The sequence below is a fragment of the Larus michahellis genome, chromosome 4 (genome assembly GCF_964199755.1).
Source record: "Larus michahellis chromosome 4, bLarMic1.1, whole genome shotgun sequence".
Taxonomy (NCBI): Eukaryota; Metazoa; Chordata; class Aves; order Charadriiformes; family Laridae; genus Larus; species Larus michahellis.
In genome coordinates, this window is record NC_133899.1 from 75,493,106 (window position 1) to 75,510,966 (window position 17,861).

Consider the following 17,861-nt stretch of genomic DNA (forward strand, 5'->3'; position numbering starts at 1 on the left):
AGCAGGTCTGTCACTGAGTTCAGTGGTTGTAGGATTTGCCCTGTTGTTTTTTTCCTATCTTTTTTCTCTTCACCACCAAATCCCCCAAGGCTGTCTTTAAAGGGTAAAACCCACAGAAGATGTAGGTCCTCTAGAGTCAAACAGAATCAATGAATTTCTCAAGCTCATTTTCAGAAATAGTTTTTTTTTTTTTTTTCCCCTTTCCTATTTCCTGACACAATATCAGCCTTTCTTTAATACTCTGGAAGTAGAGCTGCACAGTGGAGTATGATTCAGAGGGAGAAAAAAAGAAGTGTATGTTTGGGTCTTAAAATAATATACACATTAAACTATATTTAATCGTGCTTTATCAATAGACTGATAAACTTACGTGTTTGCTATTGCTCATGATGCTCTGTAGCAGGCTGAGGCAGTAACTGCTGCTGATGGAAAAGAAAAGGTAGTGGAAGGAGGAGGGGAGAAGGAGGTGGGAGACGAGGGGATTGGCTGCTTTTAATGTCAATCACAGCTGCGGCCCCCAGCTCTTCCGCTGCTCTGGCTCTGGCTCTCCCTTGAACAGCTCCTAGAGAGAACAAGGCGTGCGGAGCTCAGATCACCAGCATCATGCTCCTTGGGCTTGGATCGTAGATCCCCCTCTTTGAACACTAAAATAACTCCTTCGTCCGTCAGCGTCCCAGGCAGACCCAGCGAGAAAACACGCACGTGAGAGAGAGAGAGGAAAGAAAGAGGAGGAAGAGAAAAATCTGCAACCAAGTGGACTAAAGCAAAGAGAAAGAGTGCTTTGCTTGCACAGCTGCAAAGTGGGAATTTAAAGAACCTGCAGAGAGAAATTCCAGCTGATCAGCACATACACATTGCAGAATTACAGATCCAGGTAGAAATGACATCAACAGGGAAAGAAGGCAGCGGAGCTCAACATGCACAATATGTTGGACCCTATCGTTTGGAGAAAACCCTAGGAAAAGGACAGACAGGTTGGTTCTTTTGCAGCAGCACTGGCGCTAGGGGGAAGGTGCTGTAGCAGCCAGTGAGGTGTTGGGGATGGGATATTTGAGGGTTCAGGTTTTCCTATTTGCTGTTTTAGTGGAGATAATATTCCTAGGGAATTTTTGCCTGTATTTATTTTTAGTTTTCATTTTAATTCTTTCTTTTCTTCCTTTTTTTTAAAAAAAAAAAAAACCACACCAAAACCCCAGGATGCTTTATGTTCATTACTCCTGCTAATGGGTGTTGTTCTGATGACAGCCGGAGTGCATGCAGAGGGAAAAATAGATGATGTGCTGGTGGTGAATTTTCACATCAATTTCTTCAGTGCCCTACTTAGGAGCATTTTTTTTTTAATCAAATTATATTGAAATGAAAGGTTCACAGCCTGTAGTACCGAGGAGGTGGTGGTGGTAGTGGGGGAGTCACCAGCAGTATTTCATGACATCATGATTGAAAAGGGTGTAGTCCTTAAGGTGCAGTTGGGGGGGTGGAAATATGTACAGTATGTCTGTGGCACTGACTGCTGTGGGTATTTAGCAAATATGGATGGCTGGGCTGGTGGTTTTTGTGGGTAGGTTTTAAAATAAAAGAAAAATAGGGGATCGGTAGCAGAATTCATTCTGGTTATGCTGTGTTTTTGTAGGAGGGATGGGGAGGGGGAGGGGATGTTATTTAATTATTTTTCTTAAAGCTTGTTTATGAAACTCGCCCCCAGCAGATTTTCCTGAATGGAACAATGGTAAGAAATATTAAAAAGAGGAAACCAAGTGGAGGGAATTAGAGAGCAGGTGCTTCTGCCCTACATGACATAATTAGATCCCCTAAATGTGTTCAAGATCTGGACTTACTGTTGCTTGCTTGGATAGCACATTCACTTCAAGGGCAGGGGAGCATTAATTGGAAGAAAAACCCTGAAAAAGAAGCCCAAATGTTTTCCTTTTTTTTTTTTTTTTTTTTAGTAACAGGTGCAATAAGCAATGGGATGTGGGAAATTCATTGGGTTGGGAGCCCCCCAAAAGTGGATTGAAACTCGAGATTATAATTTAGGGAAAGGGGAAGATCAACTATAGGGGGGCTTATTTGGGCATGTGGATGTTAAGTGTTATTCATTATGGTGGGACAATAAAACATGATGCATTGTGGTGTAATTTTTTTTTTTTTTTATAACCCAGCCGAGCTTTGCCCATCTGTTGTCTAAAGGATTTAATAGGCGTTTCCATCCCCAGCTGCTGCCTCTGCTCTGCCTGCTTCCTCGCTGCCCTGCGTGGCAGCAGCTCTGCAGTCCGCAATTTTCTTAGGGACACAGTCAAAATCCAGATCTTTCTCTGTAAGAAGCAATGCTCTTCTGAGATGATTGATTATAACCCACCCCCCCCATCCTTCCCCTCCTCTTCACAACCCCATAGCAACCGTTCAGAGACATGGATGAAGATGACATTGTCTTCTAGTGAAAGTGACTTTTATTTATATTTCATTTTTTCCAAATCCCTTCAGCGTTATCAGTTGCTAAAGGTAGCTCTCTGTCACTCTTTTGGTTACCACCTTTATTCTTTGCATAGCTCAATAAGCCCTTACTTCTACAGCTGTATTCTTACTAAAATCTGTTCCGATTATGATAATGAAAATACTCTACCAAAAAATTGCATTGTATTGGTAATAAAACTGCCTTGTTTCTGCTTGTAATCCTTTCCTGGATACTCCAGGTGATCAAAGAGCCAGCTGTAGATGACAAATTAATTTTTGTCTTCATCATCATTTCCTTTTTTTTCTCTCTCACCTTCTCAGCACCCCTCCCTCCCTTTTAAATACAATTGTGTCTGAGATTCCTGAAAATACAGCTGCATTAACCTTTTGCTCCATGTCTTATAGCCTGACGTTGTGGTCCTAAAGGGTTATCTGCAGCTTTGGTTATTTTTTTCCTGTCTGCTAATCTTCCTATCTTCCTCCTAAGTGATTAGAGATGTGGGGGTGGAGGGAGAAGAAGAGGATGTATTTACAGGCTTGCTGCTGTTGGCCTCTGCAGTTATTCAACCAGCTGGACAAGGGTGAAAGTTTCCTTTAGCAGTTCTACCATATAACTGATCGTTATAGATAAGTCTCTGCTGTTTGCACACATGAATGCACATAAAATGCACAATGCATGGTGTCATAGAAGCCGGAGGTGGGGGGAAGAGGAAGAGAAATCTTGAAAGTAGCTGATGTCAGTATATGTCTTCCTTGCTATACCCGCCCTTGATTAACGGAATAATGCACTGAGGTGAAATCTAACTCGGTATTAAACCTACATGGCTAAATATGGAAAGATGCCTTCTGGTCTTCTCGCATTTTCTGTGCTAATCACATTTGGGAGCATGCAGAATGGCATGAACAGTGTGTGGTATGTAGCTAGTCCTCATCCTGCTTGTTTTGGAGGGTAAGCAGGCAACCTGCAGCATTTTAGGGAGAGGACAACAAGCGCAGTATGAGGGCCTGATTCACCATGCTATGTTGTCATGGTGTGTAACTTTAAATTTGGGTTGCAGTGGCATATGGTTGAAGAAAATAGTGGTTGTAATCATTCCTTTAGCGCTTGACTTTAAAACATGGAAGATTACGAGGAAATGGCTTGAAATATTTTTTTTTTCCAAGGGGATAGCAAAGAGTGAGAAAATCTTGCAAAAGGTAATGATGAATGGAAAAAAAGTGTAAGTTGTGTTGCAAAGTCCTGTCCATTTTGCAGCGATTTTCATATCCATCACTTTTATTTTGAATAAAATTTTTTTTACACTAGAAAGTTATTTCAGATAGGCAGGTCTAGCTTTGCTCCCAGGTACATTAATATTATACAAATGTATTAATTCCTTTTACCTGCTTTTACTGAGATCAAAAGAAGGGGGTTTTGGGAAGGAGCGTGGGCTCATAGTTCAGGGCAGACATAGACAGGGTGTCATGGAGGGAGAACTTAATAGTAAGTAGAACTCTCAACGGCTTTCTCTCTGTGAAGTTCTCACTGATTGCCACCTTAATAGCTGAAAAAAAAATGTTCACCACCAGCAGCCTACTGATCCCTGCAGAGGTCCAGTTGCCATATCTGTGACATTAGTGGAACCTGGTGACATCTGGCTGTGGGTAGGCAAAACTGTCAGGGAAAAACCTTCAGTTCAAATTGGTGGGTAACAACCGTTGTTGAAAGTGTTGATTAGAATTCAAAATCGGGTATGCCAAATTTGTCCTGAGCAGCCTTCTGTGCTGGTGCGTCAAGCTTGCTGATGCCACAAAGAGAGGATTAGGGCCTCTTAGTCGGACAAGTTGGAAAAGGGCTACATGAGGCAGTGATGAAAAATGTCTGTGCTTAGCCCTCTGCTGGTAGTGGGACTGATAGAGGAACTATGGAAAATTATTTTTAATAATATAGCATACACATTTATTGCGTAATTTAGGTACTGTGGTAAGATGGTTTGCTTTTGTAATAGGTTGAATTCAGAGCATCTCTTGTTTACTGCAGCTGGAGGAATAGCTATTCTGTTTGAATGATTTTGCAACAATACAAGAAACAGCATCTTAATAGGAGGCTTTCATAGTAATTAACAGTAATGAGCAAAGGGTGTGTGTCATGTTACAATAAGACACGTGGAAACAGTGTGCCTTGAGAAACCCCAGTCATACCTGATCATGAAGCACTGTTTTAATTTTAGATCAAATAGAGGCTGTCTGTGTGAAATCAGCTTATTGCATATTCCTTGCATTTTTTTTTTTTTTTAATCCCACAAATATCTTTGTTCCTATGTTTCTTTTGGCCTCATTAACCCCTGTTCCACCCTTGAAACTCTTAAGAGTAATTCAGATTGATTGTAGTGAATATTTATTAAAGACTGCAAAGATGAGGAACTGAAGTATTTCTTGTGAAGGGCTTCAGCATTTCAGAGGGTTTTCTTGTGTTTTCATTTGGCAGTCACTATATAGGCTTCAGCATCATTGTTTGCTGTGGCACCAATTCAATTCCAGTTGAAATTTCCAAAACGCTGCCTTGTCTACAAGCAATAAGACGTTCGCTCTAAGTGGGAGTTACCCTATTCACTTTAAGATAAACTTGATGAAAAATTTAATGTTGCTGCTCCATTTTGTCTTGTTCCTTTATTCTGTTTTAAGCCCAGTTCTGCAGATATTCAATAGAAAGATTCCTGCTTGAAACTCATGGCACTTGGACCTTCGCAAGAAGTGTAGGGAATCCCTTTTCTGCATTGTATACTGTATGACTTACAGCTATTTTGGTGTATAATATCTTAATTATATATGAGCCATCAGTGAGGTATTCAGCAGTATGCTATTGAGTTATGTAAGAACAGAAATCAGTAAATTTGGGTCTTAGCAAATTTAGTATCCTTTTATTCAGTGGAGGCTTAAACAGGATGCTTCTTTACAGCCTTAACCACCTGTTTCCATGACACTGGCAGAAACTGAAAGTTGTTAATTTTTTTATTTGTCTCTGTCAAATTTGGTTGAAACTGAAAGCTTCAGATCTATTTGAGGAGTGTTTGGTAGACAATGTGATTTCAGAAGCCTGGTTTCCTTAGGTAAGTAGGCTAAAGAAAGTATATCATTTTCATTGATGCTGCTGTATTTTTCGGTTCTGACCTAGTCTGTTGGATCTAGAGAATCTAAAGACTACAGCTTTATTCCCTTTAGCTGTCTAGATGAATATAACATTATAGAGGTGTATATCATTGTAGTTCCCCCATGGCCTTTTTAAACAAACAACCAACAAACCATTATATATTCTATTAATGCTTTCATATGTATATTTTACTTTCCTTTAAAAAAGTTTGTTTCAAAAAAGTGAATCCATACCCTTTGTCATGATAGGGTTAATTAGTAATCATAGAAATAAAATACTGGAAACGATACTGTGGGCAGTAGAAGTATTAAGAACGAAATTTTGAGAATGAAATTTTGCCAAGAAAGGTTATGTCATAGTGATTTAGACTTACTGTATTTTGCAATAATGATTTGATCTTTCTTAACTTTATGCGCCTTTGATCTGATTGTTCCAAAGTACTGTTTGCATGCATTACTGACTGAAATAAACTAGTATTACCATGTTGCATGTCTGAACGGCAAAGTTCAGATATCCCTTTTACTACTTTCCCTCTTTTTTTTAATTTTTTTTTTCTTTTTAAAGCAAATTCCTGTTTGCTGTCTACAGTGAAAATGATTTTTAGGTTCCATCCTTCTGCAGACTTTGTTGAGGCACGCCATTAGTCTTTTACCCCAATATCAATAGCAAAATTATTATGAACTTGTTGAAACAGGAGCAGGCTCTGAATGGTTGTTTTTCTTTGTAAAGCACAGTAAGCTTTCTCACCCAAGAGTTAAAATTCAGATACTGTCAAATGAGTAGGACTATATTACTATTTATATACCTACATTTCAGACATCAGCAGGAACTATGGAAGCAGTGATTTCACAAATAGAGTTCTTGCACTGCTCAAGCACTTTTATACTTTCTGTCACTGCTCTAATGTCATTTTGTGCCACTACAGGGGGAAGGACTGCATTAGAATCATGAGAGAGGTTGGAGAAATAGAAAAGCTTCTTAATAGAATTTACCTCTTGAGAGGAATTCTTTATGATCTCTAGAAAACCTGTGACTCCGTGAGAAGAGCAAATGTAGCATTTTAAGTGGGTTCTTACAATTCCTTTTGTAAATTGAGTGGAGCAGCCAGTGTATAATTTGGATTCTCCAACATTGCAGGATTTTTCAGTATATCATAAATTTACTCCATATATTATATTTTGGGAAGTCTTTAATATTGTATACTTTAGAGAGTTAAAAAGTAATTGCAACGGTGATAACAAATGTTGATATGTGCCTCAAAATTAGTAGGTAGGTAATACAGAACAAATGAATTCCAGCTTTCAGAAGAAATTTGAAAGGAAATGAGAAATCTGGAAGTAATGCCCTCTGAAGTAAGAGACGTTGCATGAAGAATGTATTATGCACATAGGAGAACAGTCAAAATAAGAAGAGGTGGAAGCCTGGATATAGATTTCCATGAAGGTAAAGGCAGAGACATAAAATGAATGCTCAAGGTGTGCTCCTCTTCAAATGCTGAGATACTGTAAGTTGCCCTTGTGAAGTCAGTCAGTGTTTTAACTGCTGACTTCAGTAGGATGATCATCAAGACCACGATAAATAGCTAAGGGTAGATTTATTTTTTTTGTTGTTGTGGATTGTTGTATTAAGAAATGTCCCAAAGAAATTTTCTGGTTTTGTTTTAAACACACCCAAGACTTTTAGCAATCCTAGTTAATAATGGTGTTCTTTCTGCTTATGGAATATAAGAAGATTATTCCATTTTCAGTTCATGCATAAACTACTGTTTTCCTACAAAACATCCATGCTGATCTGTAGAGTAACATGAATAATTTGTTGTAAATGGTGTTCTTGATGAACTTGAACTGTCTTCCTCTGCAGTGTCTGTAAGTGCAGAGTGATTTCCTTTAAGTCCTCTTTTGTTTCAGATTTTCTGGCACACAACTTTTTATCTCCTTTCCCCAACTGTCTTTACCTCACTTACGAATTGGTTGCACTTAATCAATATTCAAAGATTTGGATTGTACTCTTGAATAGTAGTCTGTTGGATATGTTGCGTAAGAGTATTACATTCTATTTGGATAGTTGTGTGAGTACTTCCAACATAAATGTTTGCAACTGCAAAGTGAAAATTTAGTTTTCCTGGACAGTTTGGACATGATTCCCATGAGCACCTGTGCCTGAAAGATGTGAAGTTTTCCAGAAAGGTTTTTTTTAAGAGGCACACAAATGTGACCAAATTAAACTTAATTTCAAATGTCTACTTTTAGAGCATATTAGTAGTGTTTATCCACTTCCATTTGACTTATTCTACATCTAATTACGAGTAGGGATAGAGCGTTTTTATTAATTTCTTTAATTCTGTTTACAGACTAGAAACATTATGGATAAAATTCTGGTAAAACTACGCAAAAAATCCACCCAGATGATTTTTCTTCATTGCTTGGTAGCTTTGGAAGGTTTGGTTTAAATGGCATTTAGGTGGAGCAGAGGAAATTGTATTGGTTCCTTTCATAAAAGTGTGTTACTCGTTATTGATGTAGCTGCAAGCATTTTTTTCTTGAATGCATCATTTGTGGCAGAGATGCCTATGAGATCGCTGTTGTCCTTTGGGCTGTATAAACAGGACTATATTATTTCTTTTGCAATGACCTTGGTATACAGGTTTTAAAGGATAATAAGTGGAAGTGTGTGGTGAGACTGAGGATAAAGAGCAATATGGACAAAGGAGGTAAAGGGTGGTGTTTATATTTAAACAAATCCAGGTATGTTCTCTTGCAAATGGTACTGTTGCCTTCATAGTCGTGCAGAATAACCTTACTGCTGGTGCAGGTGGTGATGGATAGTTACTCAATGCTGGAGTGGGTAGAATAGAATACTTATCTTGAGTTGGCAGCCCTCTCAGTTTGATTTTGAGAAAATTATTTTATTATTTCCTCTGAAGGCTGCAGTGGTCACTGTCAACTGACATAAATTAAAGTACCCCTAAAGCTGCCCTGAATAACTCATGAAGTTCTAATGCTGAGCTTACTGTTTTGCACCCCATGGCTGTGCCAGGCAGTTTCTGCCTTTTAGACTTCTGCTGTTCCAGCTGTGGCTTCCTTGTATAAAGATTATTGCATATTTAAGAGGAAATTTTTTTAAAAATTTATTGTTCAAATAAACATTTTTAATTTGGGGTGGTGGAAGGGGTAAGGTTATACTGGAAGGGACCATTCCTTGTGTAGCTTACCACTGATAACAGTCTGCTCTTCAGTTTCTTATCTAACATCCACCCATTGATAATCAGTGTTTTGATAATTAAGGAGTTTGGAAGAAAGTAGATAACTTGCCAGTTACTGACAAAAGGAGATTATTGCTGGTAAAAGCTTTACACCATGATTTGCAACATCAACTGATAGTCAATGGGTTAATGCTAGGTGCAGGGGGGGAATTGAGGAGAGAAACCAGCATCAAGTGTCTTAGGGTATGCAAGTACTCTCTTTTTTTGTGGTTTTTTTTTTTGTTTGTTTTAGTGTTTCACCACTATGTGGGAATTATAGGTTTGATAATATTTCCAGTGAAATGCTTAACTTTAAATAAAAAAATAAAGGAAAACTGTTTTCAGGCATCCATTTAGTAAGTGCTTTTCTGGCTGCCTGCTTCTACTTACAAAACAACGTATTCTCTTTATATCCTGAGGCTCTTGCAGTTTTGATTTGCTATCTTTTGCAATATTTGCTTATTGTGGGAGAAAAAAAAACAGAGTGATAATGTATTTTTTTTTTATTAATGTCTATATTACATACGTATTAACAAGCTCTGCTTTTGCAGTGTCATTCCTCTGTGTGTTCAGCCTTACATGCCATAAGCTGACTGCTCTTGTTATTTACTTATTAAAAGCACTATTGACTGGAACAAAAGTAATGGAGGAGCTGGTTTCTGTAAGAAACAAACTGGTCTGTACCAAAAATATGTTAATTTTCTACTGTTTGTCTAAAGCCTACTCTTAGAACTGTAAGTTTCAATCTGTCAAAGGTTGAACAGCAGTCCTTCAGCTGCAGATGAGAATGTACCAGGTCTTCATGCTGACCCAGCAGGGAATGCTGATGGAATTGCTTGGCGCTCTATCTTTTTTTGCTCTTTTTCTTAATTATTTTATATGTGGCTAGCAATGTAGAGAGTAGATTTCTACACATATGCACTTCTTGGAACAGTGATCGTTTTGTTGCTTTGGTCCAGGATATGGTACATAGTAGCAAGGGTCCATAATGTTGGCTCATCTGCCCTATGGTAATATAATTTATGCAGAAGAGGGACCAGCAATAATGTATTTGCAGCTAAACATGAGATGGAGATGTATGATTTCCCTTTTTTAAAATCTTATTTTTAAAATAAACAATATCCTGCTCTGATAACTTTTGAGCTAAGCTAGCACAAAACTTTGCTAAGATTACTGTGTTATTGCATTTGAATTAAACGACAAATTTAAGTAGGAAAAGAAGACTTCGCATTCCAAATCCTTGTGGTATGAAATGTACTGTGTGAGATGTTTAAAAATTTCTCATGTCTTTTGCTGACTGTTTGCCAGCTGAGGGTTGGGTTACTCATGCCAGCCATTTGCCCTGGGTAAGTTTCATTCAGTGACTCTGTGAATTCCTTTTAATAACTGTGACCTGTCCCTAAGATTAAGGAAGAGATTTGACTCTTGGATTTTTAACTTACTCGAATCTCTTAATCTCTCCTGGTATTCTATTCCTAAATTCTCATTTTATTTTCAGATTGTAAACGATGGGTAGCTTGACTGTCACGTTGAGATGACCTGCTGTCAGCAGGTACAGGCTTGATCTACAGTTTTCCTTGTGAAGTTCTGGTCATCTGTTTTTTGGTTTGGTCGTTTGTTTTGGTTTTTGTTTGGGGTTTTTTTGGGGTTTTTGTTTTGTTTTTAAACTTTGAAGTTGCCTTGCCTCTTCAGACTGGAATCTGGTTCAAGAATTGGCATCCTAATCTAGAGGGTGCTAGACAGGTATTTGGTTCTTTCTACAGCTGCAATCTCCTACAGCAATTCAATGAAGACTTTAGGAGGCTATTCTCAGAAAACTTCTGGGGATGTTACAGTTCCAAGACTGAGCACCTTAATCATTTCATCCCAATTTAAGTAGACTGATGGTTACTGCTGGTAGAAATACTCTAAGCAAGAGAATAGCCTATCTCTAAAGAAGCATATATTATTGTTAGACATATATATATATATATACACTTTTTTTTCAAACTGTATGGTCATGGTGGACTGAAAAATAAGGCACTTGTAGGGTTTTCTCCCACTTACACAGAGGCATTTGCTTTGGGAAATTAACACTGATGTGCTGTGTATCCTTGGAGAATTATTTTCTCTTACGTATGTTTTGTCTTTCACACTTCATGTGTCTTGCCTAGGTTGTGAACTGAAAGAAGAGATAATTTGTGTTATGTTATCTGCATATAATCCCTCTCATGCTAAGACCCTGATCTTCGCTGGGCCTTTGTGTGTGTATAGAAGCTTCTACACTGTGAGGGTGAGTTGAACCTGGCACAGGTTCCCTAGAGATGTTGGGAAGTCTCCATCCTTGCATGTATTAAAAAACAGACTAGACACAACCTTGAACATCCTGCTCTAGTTGACTCTGCTTTGACCAAGGGCGTTGAACTAGATGATCTCCAGAGATCACTTCCACCCTCTGCTATTGTGTTATCCTGTGCAACTGAACCATAACTTGTTCAGTGAACTGTGAAATTAAGGAACTGTTTCTTCCAGTTTTGTACCCTATATTCCCCTCTTCCTCCTGGTCTCTCTATATGTCCCTTGTCTCTTGGGCTAGGTGAAGACAGTATTTGTGGCTCATTTGGAGCCATCTCTGTTGCCTGTCCATCTTTTTTTCTTTCTCTTGGAATACATTAAGGATTAAATCACAATTACTGTTTCCATTGTGGGAGCAATAGTTTGAATTTCTTTTTTCCACAGACATTCAGCACTTTCCATTAAATTTGTAGAATCTTAGAGACTTCCCTTGCTCTTTTAGACTTAGTTGAAACTTGCTAATCTATTCTGGTGTTATGGGGGAATTTACAGACAGACAGCCTGAACGTTTGAATTTTATTTCCTTAAGAAATCAGGTTAAAGCAAAGCTGTCCTAAACCGTGCAGCTTCTCTAATCTGCATTTGGTTTGGAAGGCCATGAGATGCTTCTATGGCAGATTCAGATTACTGGAATACAGCTACTCTTCAGATATTGATTGCCCTCGCCTTGGTTAAGACTCTTACACCAAATTTATGAGGAAAAAATGATGCTAAACCACATTGTGATTTCCTAATGCTGGGGGGATCCCCAGCCGGCTTGATAGGCTGGATTCTTGGATTCTTACCTACTTTCTCCTGCTGGAGCAGTGCAAAGCAGGGAGGATGGAGGCTAGAACTTGGCCCTCTCTGTTTGCAAGCTGAGCTTAGTGACTGGGAGTGTGGGAAGAAGGGAGCCCTCTCTGTATTTCCTCCATGTATCCATTTTGGTGCAGTGGCAGTATTTGAAGTAGTCCTTTCCTGCAGAAAGCTGAGAGGAAGACTGAGAGCTGTTTGTGTGTTTGCAATGCCTGTCTCTACAAAAATCGTCACCAAAGACAAAGCCAAGTATTATATTAGAACTTGGCAATGACACAACTGCTATAGCCCTATTAAACGCAGGCACTTGTTTTGTTGAAAAGACATGGCTATGAGTGGCACAGCTTTTAAGATTCTTTATACTTTGTGAGCACCAGCTTTAAATAGTTTTTCGTTAGCTTTTGAAACTAGTTAAATCTATGCTTTTTTTCCAAACTTCCCAATCCTATAAATCAGTAAACCTTGATTAAAGTCAGTAATCATTGACAACAAAGAAAGATCTGTCCTAGTGTTTCTGCGTTTTGTCCCATGCTGCTTTTCTTCTGGATCTGTGGTTTATTTCATTGCTCATACTTGTGAAATCACATCTCTCTTGCTTCTGGTTGTTTCCTGATTGTGCTGAAGACATTACTCAGTCAAATTCACGGCTCAGTTACAACTGTGCAGCCCCAGTGACTTCAGTGCCTTGCTCAAGTTTATCTGAGAGGGGAGTTTGACCCATGAGCAAGCGTCTCGTTGATGGCAGCAGAGGCAGACCTCTGGCAGTGTTCTAGTTAAGAGCAGCCTAGGAATACATCTCGTCTGCAGTGAATATTCAAGCAAATTAGAGCACAAAGTGGAATGATACTGTAAGTGAATTCAATTCAAACTGGAAATACAGGCCCAGCATTTTTCAAATTACTAGCTTTCATCCTTAAAGCAGAAGTCTGTCTGCTCAGCTAACAGACAAATTAAAACAAGCAAACATTTTAATACTTTAGCAGTAACTTTTCTGTAGTATTCCACACGTATGTATGCTGAAATCACCTGACCAGTTTGCATTAAGCTTCAGGATGTAGAAAACGTCCTTACCTTTATCATAACTGCATCTTTGCTAGGGAAGATGACAGCCAGGCCACTAGTATGGTTGGGACAGTTGCCATCGTGTTAGCAGGTGGCTTTTCTTGCTCAGAGGAAATGCTGTAAAAATAGGCATGGTTTCTGGATCTGTGTCGTAATGCTGTCATCACCATTACTCTTACCACCATTGCATCAGATGAGTTATGGCTGAGAGCCTCTTTAGCTCCGCCAGTGCTAAGTGTTTCAGTGCCTATGGCTCTGCGGAACCAGGTGGTCTGTGGACTGCTTCTCAAGAATTCATAAAAAGATTGATTAGAATAGCAAATGTATCATATTTACTGTTTAGGTGTTTGCTTCTCTACTGCAGATTTCTGAAAAGTCCACCAGAGGCGAGAAACCCGTGTGTGGTAGACCTTTTTCTCCTCACTGAAACGGTGGGAAGTGAAAACGTGGCAAGGCAAAGGATTTTAATCAAAGCGTATATCTACCTTGCCATCAGAGGCGCAACTGTAGCGCTGGTGGGTAACAGTATTATATCCTGGCACAAGGAGCAGTGAAAATGCGGCAGTGCAGGCTGTGTGAGGGTTGCAGAAGTGTACCACAGCACGTAAGAACCTTGCCCTGTGTAAAAGTCCAGTCTTCCCCATCTTTACCTGATGATTTACTTGTACCAGTTGTGCCTTTTTCTTGCTCTCTTGATAAACCCTGCATCAAATCAATACGGTATGTCAGATGGGGGTAAGCTGAGTAGTTATATACCTAATGCACTGTATACTTTGTGTATGTATGACTATGTATGTATTTCACTGTTGGGTTTTTTTGTGTATGCAAAATACCAACCTTATTCTTGATCTTGTAGAGTTCTAATCCTGGTATTCCTTACTCTCAAGGCCCGTTGGATTAAAAGTACTCAACTTCTCAAAGGTTTGGGTCCCTGTTTGTACTCTTATGCTCTCTAAAATGCTACAGAGCCCTAGCTGGGCCATTTCTTGGGGGAAGTGTAGTAGAGGCTTGTACAAAACAGACTCTGTTCATGTCATTGGGCAGTTATAAGGCAGATTATTCAGAAACAAACATTATGTAGTCTTCACTGGCCCTAACAGGCTCAGCCATTGAATTGGGGTGGAGCCTTTGGCAAGTTAAATTTTTTTTTTTTTTTTTTTTTTCATGATGCCCTGCCGTAAAACTAAGAGAATGCTTGACTTCCCTTTTGGGACTGACAGGATTAGCCAGCTAGTATTGATAACTTTTTCAGAAATAAAAAGCAGCATTGAAACACCTGGCATAACTCTACTATTTAGGCCTAGTGATTTTTTTTTTTAATTGCTTGTTTATTTGCTAATGTTCATTTTTGCTAGCTTCATTTTTTTAATTGTACCTCTGTGGATTTTCATCTTCTGAGGATAGAGCAGACCATACAGTATGATCTGTCCAGGTGATGATACCTTTTCATTCTATATTTGTCTTCCATAGCTTCTCCTTTTGACTATTGTAATATTGATACATAAATGCTGAAATCTCTGTGGCTGCAATTTAAAACTAAAGTTGTTTTAACTATCTAATAAAATAGAAATATTGCTTTGATGTTCCCATTTTGACAGTTTGTGTCTATGCTGACTTTTGTTACTTCTTTCCTTAGGGATATTTGTCCCTGATCTCTCAAACAAAATGTCACTGAGTAGAACTATGTTTGTATGGTGCTGTGTGTTCTACTTACAAAAGATTTATAACTTGGTCACTTTTATTTATGCTCCCATGGAGCTGGTAGAATTATACTGCAGTGTTAAAATGCAGTAGTTTCATTTTCCTGCAGGCAGCAGCCCTCTGGTGGCATAGTTTTTTTTTCTCTCTCCCCCCTCCCCCCTTTTTTTTTTAAAGTCATCTTTGGAAATTCTGACAGACTGCTAGAGAAGCCTTTAAAAATGCCTCAAATTAACCTGCCCTGTAGTCCCACATCTCCTCTCTTTTCCTTTCCAATCCTTACCTCATCACTACCCTCACCTAAATCTGGAAGTCGAATGGAAAAGGCAAAGGAAGGTTAATAAATGCACCCAATTGATAATACCAACAGTCTTACTTGGCAAAATGATATTTACCAAATGCTACTTCAGTAAGTTTCAGCTTCCAGAACTATTGCCTGGAAAGGGTATAGGTCAGTGTAAAGTGGGTGGTGAGGCTAATGGGTTATTCTAAAGACTGACTGAATTGTTAGGAATGCAGGCATTTCTGAGGAGGCTGATATTTCAATTTTCAAGTTCATCATCAAAGAATTTTTTAAAGGAATGACCTTACTAGTCTGTTATATGGGCGTCAGTGATAGTTATATTGCAAGTTACTGCCTGGAAGAAATATTTCGGCTAATGGGGAAGGAGAATCTTCTCATCAGTGTCCTAGGAGTGAAATTTACCTTTTTGCTGGTATGACATTTAGCTATTGCTTGAGTCCCACTTAAGACCTATTTTGAAATATTAAGTTGTGTCCTGGGAGGTAAAAATGGGAGGCCAGACAGTAGATGAAATAAAATATTACTCCTTACTATTTTTGAGGTGGTAAGACAGAGTTACGTGCAAATATTTTTTGAAATTATTAAAACTGTGCCGGGGATGCATTTGGCTGTTCCCTTTCCAGGACTACAGTAAATGTCAAAACCATGCTGTATCTGCAACTGTGTTACTGCATAAATATTCTGTCTTTGTAGGAAGACATACAATTTTGTTATGATTGAAGCCTGAAGTTGTATTTAAATAAAAAACAAAAAAATTGAGGGAGGTAAGCAAACTTTTGCATAAATGAAGCTGCACAGAAGTAATAATTTCTGCAGTTTCAGGTTTAAGGGCAAATAATTCCAGTTAAAATTAGTTGTTTTAAAATGCACTGATTTTTTGACTGCACTGCTGTGATGTTTGAAACCTATTGTGTGTCTGTGAATTGAAACAGAAGTTACTGACTAGGTTTGTGTTCGGATTATTTTTATTTATTTATTTATTAAATAATGCTGATGGGATTGGAAAATAGAATTTATTCTGTATTTTAGCACCGCTTTCTATTACTTTAAACGATAAACAGTGGTTGTAGTGTATGAGCCCCTCTCAGTATTTGGGTGAACTTCATACTGTGGGCAGCAGATAATGCAAATTTGTGGCCTTGCTGGATAATGCTTTAAAAGGTCACTTGTGGTATAATTGCTGACAATTATCAAGAGACAGTTGTGCCAGCTAAGACCCATGATGCTAAAGTATTGTTTCATTCCATGATACTTTTGGAGGTGTAAGTCTTCATTCTTTGCCTCAATTAGGAAGGATGTCCAGCCTAGTGCACAGTTTGGGGTCAGAGTCTGGTCCATGCAAAGAACTCTCCATGCATGTATACCTTATATATTAAAGGGATAGTGTCAACTTCTGACTTTCAATGTTTGCAGTTAACATAGGGTGAAAAAGAAGTAAAATGAAAGGGGAAAGCTAGAAAGAAGAAGATTTCCTCCCCTGCCCAGTTACCATATCACTGATCTTGAAAGTGAAAGCTTACTTGGGATTTTCCTGCTCTTAATTGTAAAGGAATAGATTTGGGAGTAAATCCATTGAACTGAGTGGAGATATGTTGGCATAAAAATAAGATGAACAAAGCGGGGAATTTGGCATTGTTAAATGTTAATGATTCAGAGCTTTTGTCACCCTAGACTTCTTTTTTTTTCAATTTAAAAAATGGAGAATCGTAATAGAGGTCAAAGCATCACTAGCTCTTGAGTAACCCACAGTCTCCAAAATGTGATTATTATTTTTTGCTTATTCAGATTCTTGTTTGTGATTTAAAACACACAACATTGTAACACATACTGCAGTAGGTTGGTGGTCACTTTTTTGGAGGCAGAATAAAAATAGATTGTTGCCTGCTTGTGCGTGGCTTAAAAAACAAACAAACAAAAAAAACAAAGAAAGAAAAAAAGACCGACCTTGGGTCCTTCATATCTTATTTCCTAAACATGCTTGTCAAATTGGTGCTGAGAGGCCTAAGCAAAACAACTTTCTGCCATTCAGTGAAGGGGTTTACAAACTTTTAAACTAAATCCATAAAAAAATATAACAATGCGAAAGCCAGGATAAGGGTATTAACTTCTTAAAACCAGCCCTGAATTTGCCCTGTCTCTATGTAGAAACAGTGGTGTCCCTATGTATTGGCTTTGCATGGCCATGTTTTGGTACCAGGGGAAGTACGGGGGTGGCTTCTATGAGAAGCTGCTAGAAGCTTCCTCTGTGTCCAACAGAGCCAATGCCAGCTGGCTCTAAGACAGACCAGCTGCAGGCCAAGGCTAAGCCCATCAGCAATGGTGGTAAAACCTCTGGGATAACATATTTAAGAAGGAGGGGAGAAAAAAATGGGCAGCTGCAGCCAGAGAGAGAGGAGTGAGAATATGTGAGAGAAAACAACTCTGCAGACACCAAGGTTGGTAAAGGGGGAGGAGGTGCTCTAGGCGCCAGAGCAGAGATTCCCCTGTAGCCTGTGGTGAAGACTGTGGTGAAGACCATGGTGAGGTAGGCTGTGCCACTGTAGCCCATGGAGGTTAATAGTGGAGCAGATATCCACCTGCAGCCCATGGAGAAACCCACACCGGAGCAGGTGGATGTGCCTGAAGGAGCCTGTGACTGTGGAAAGCCTGCCCTGGAGCCGCCTCCTGGCAGGACCTGTGGAACCATGGAGAGAGGAGCCCACACTCAAGCAGGTTTGCTGGCAGGACTTGTGACCCCATGGGGGACCCACGCTGGAGCAGTGTGCTCCTGAAGGACTGCACCCTGTGGAAGGGATGCATGCTGGAGCAGTTCGTGAACTGCAGCCTTGTGAGAAGGACTCAGGTTG

General features: G+C 39.1%; 1 protein-coding gene across 13 annotated transcripts in view; it reads left to right on the forward strand.

Moving 5' to 3' along the window:
* The first annotated feature begins 528 nt into the window (after positions 1-528).
* BRSK2 (BR serine/threonine kinase 2) overlaps positions 529-17,861 on the forward strand; it is a 321,619-nt gene continuing 304,286 nt past the window's right edge. For all 13 annotated transcript variants that reach the window (XM_074585673.1, XM_074585674.1, XM_074585661.1 and 10 more), the window contains exon 1: positions 529-974. In XM_074585673.1, coding sequence (XP_074441774.1) covers positions 881-974 — 94 coding nt within the window. In that variant the 5' untranslated portion in view covers positions 529-880. The remainder of the gene's footprint in view (positions 975-17,861) is intronic.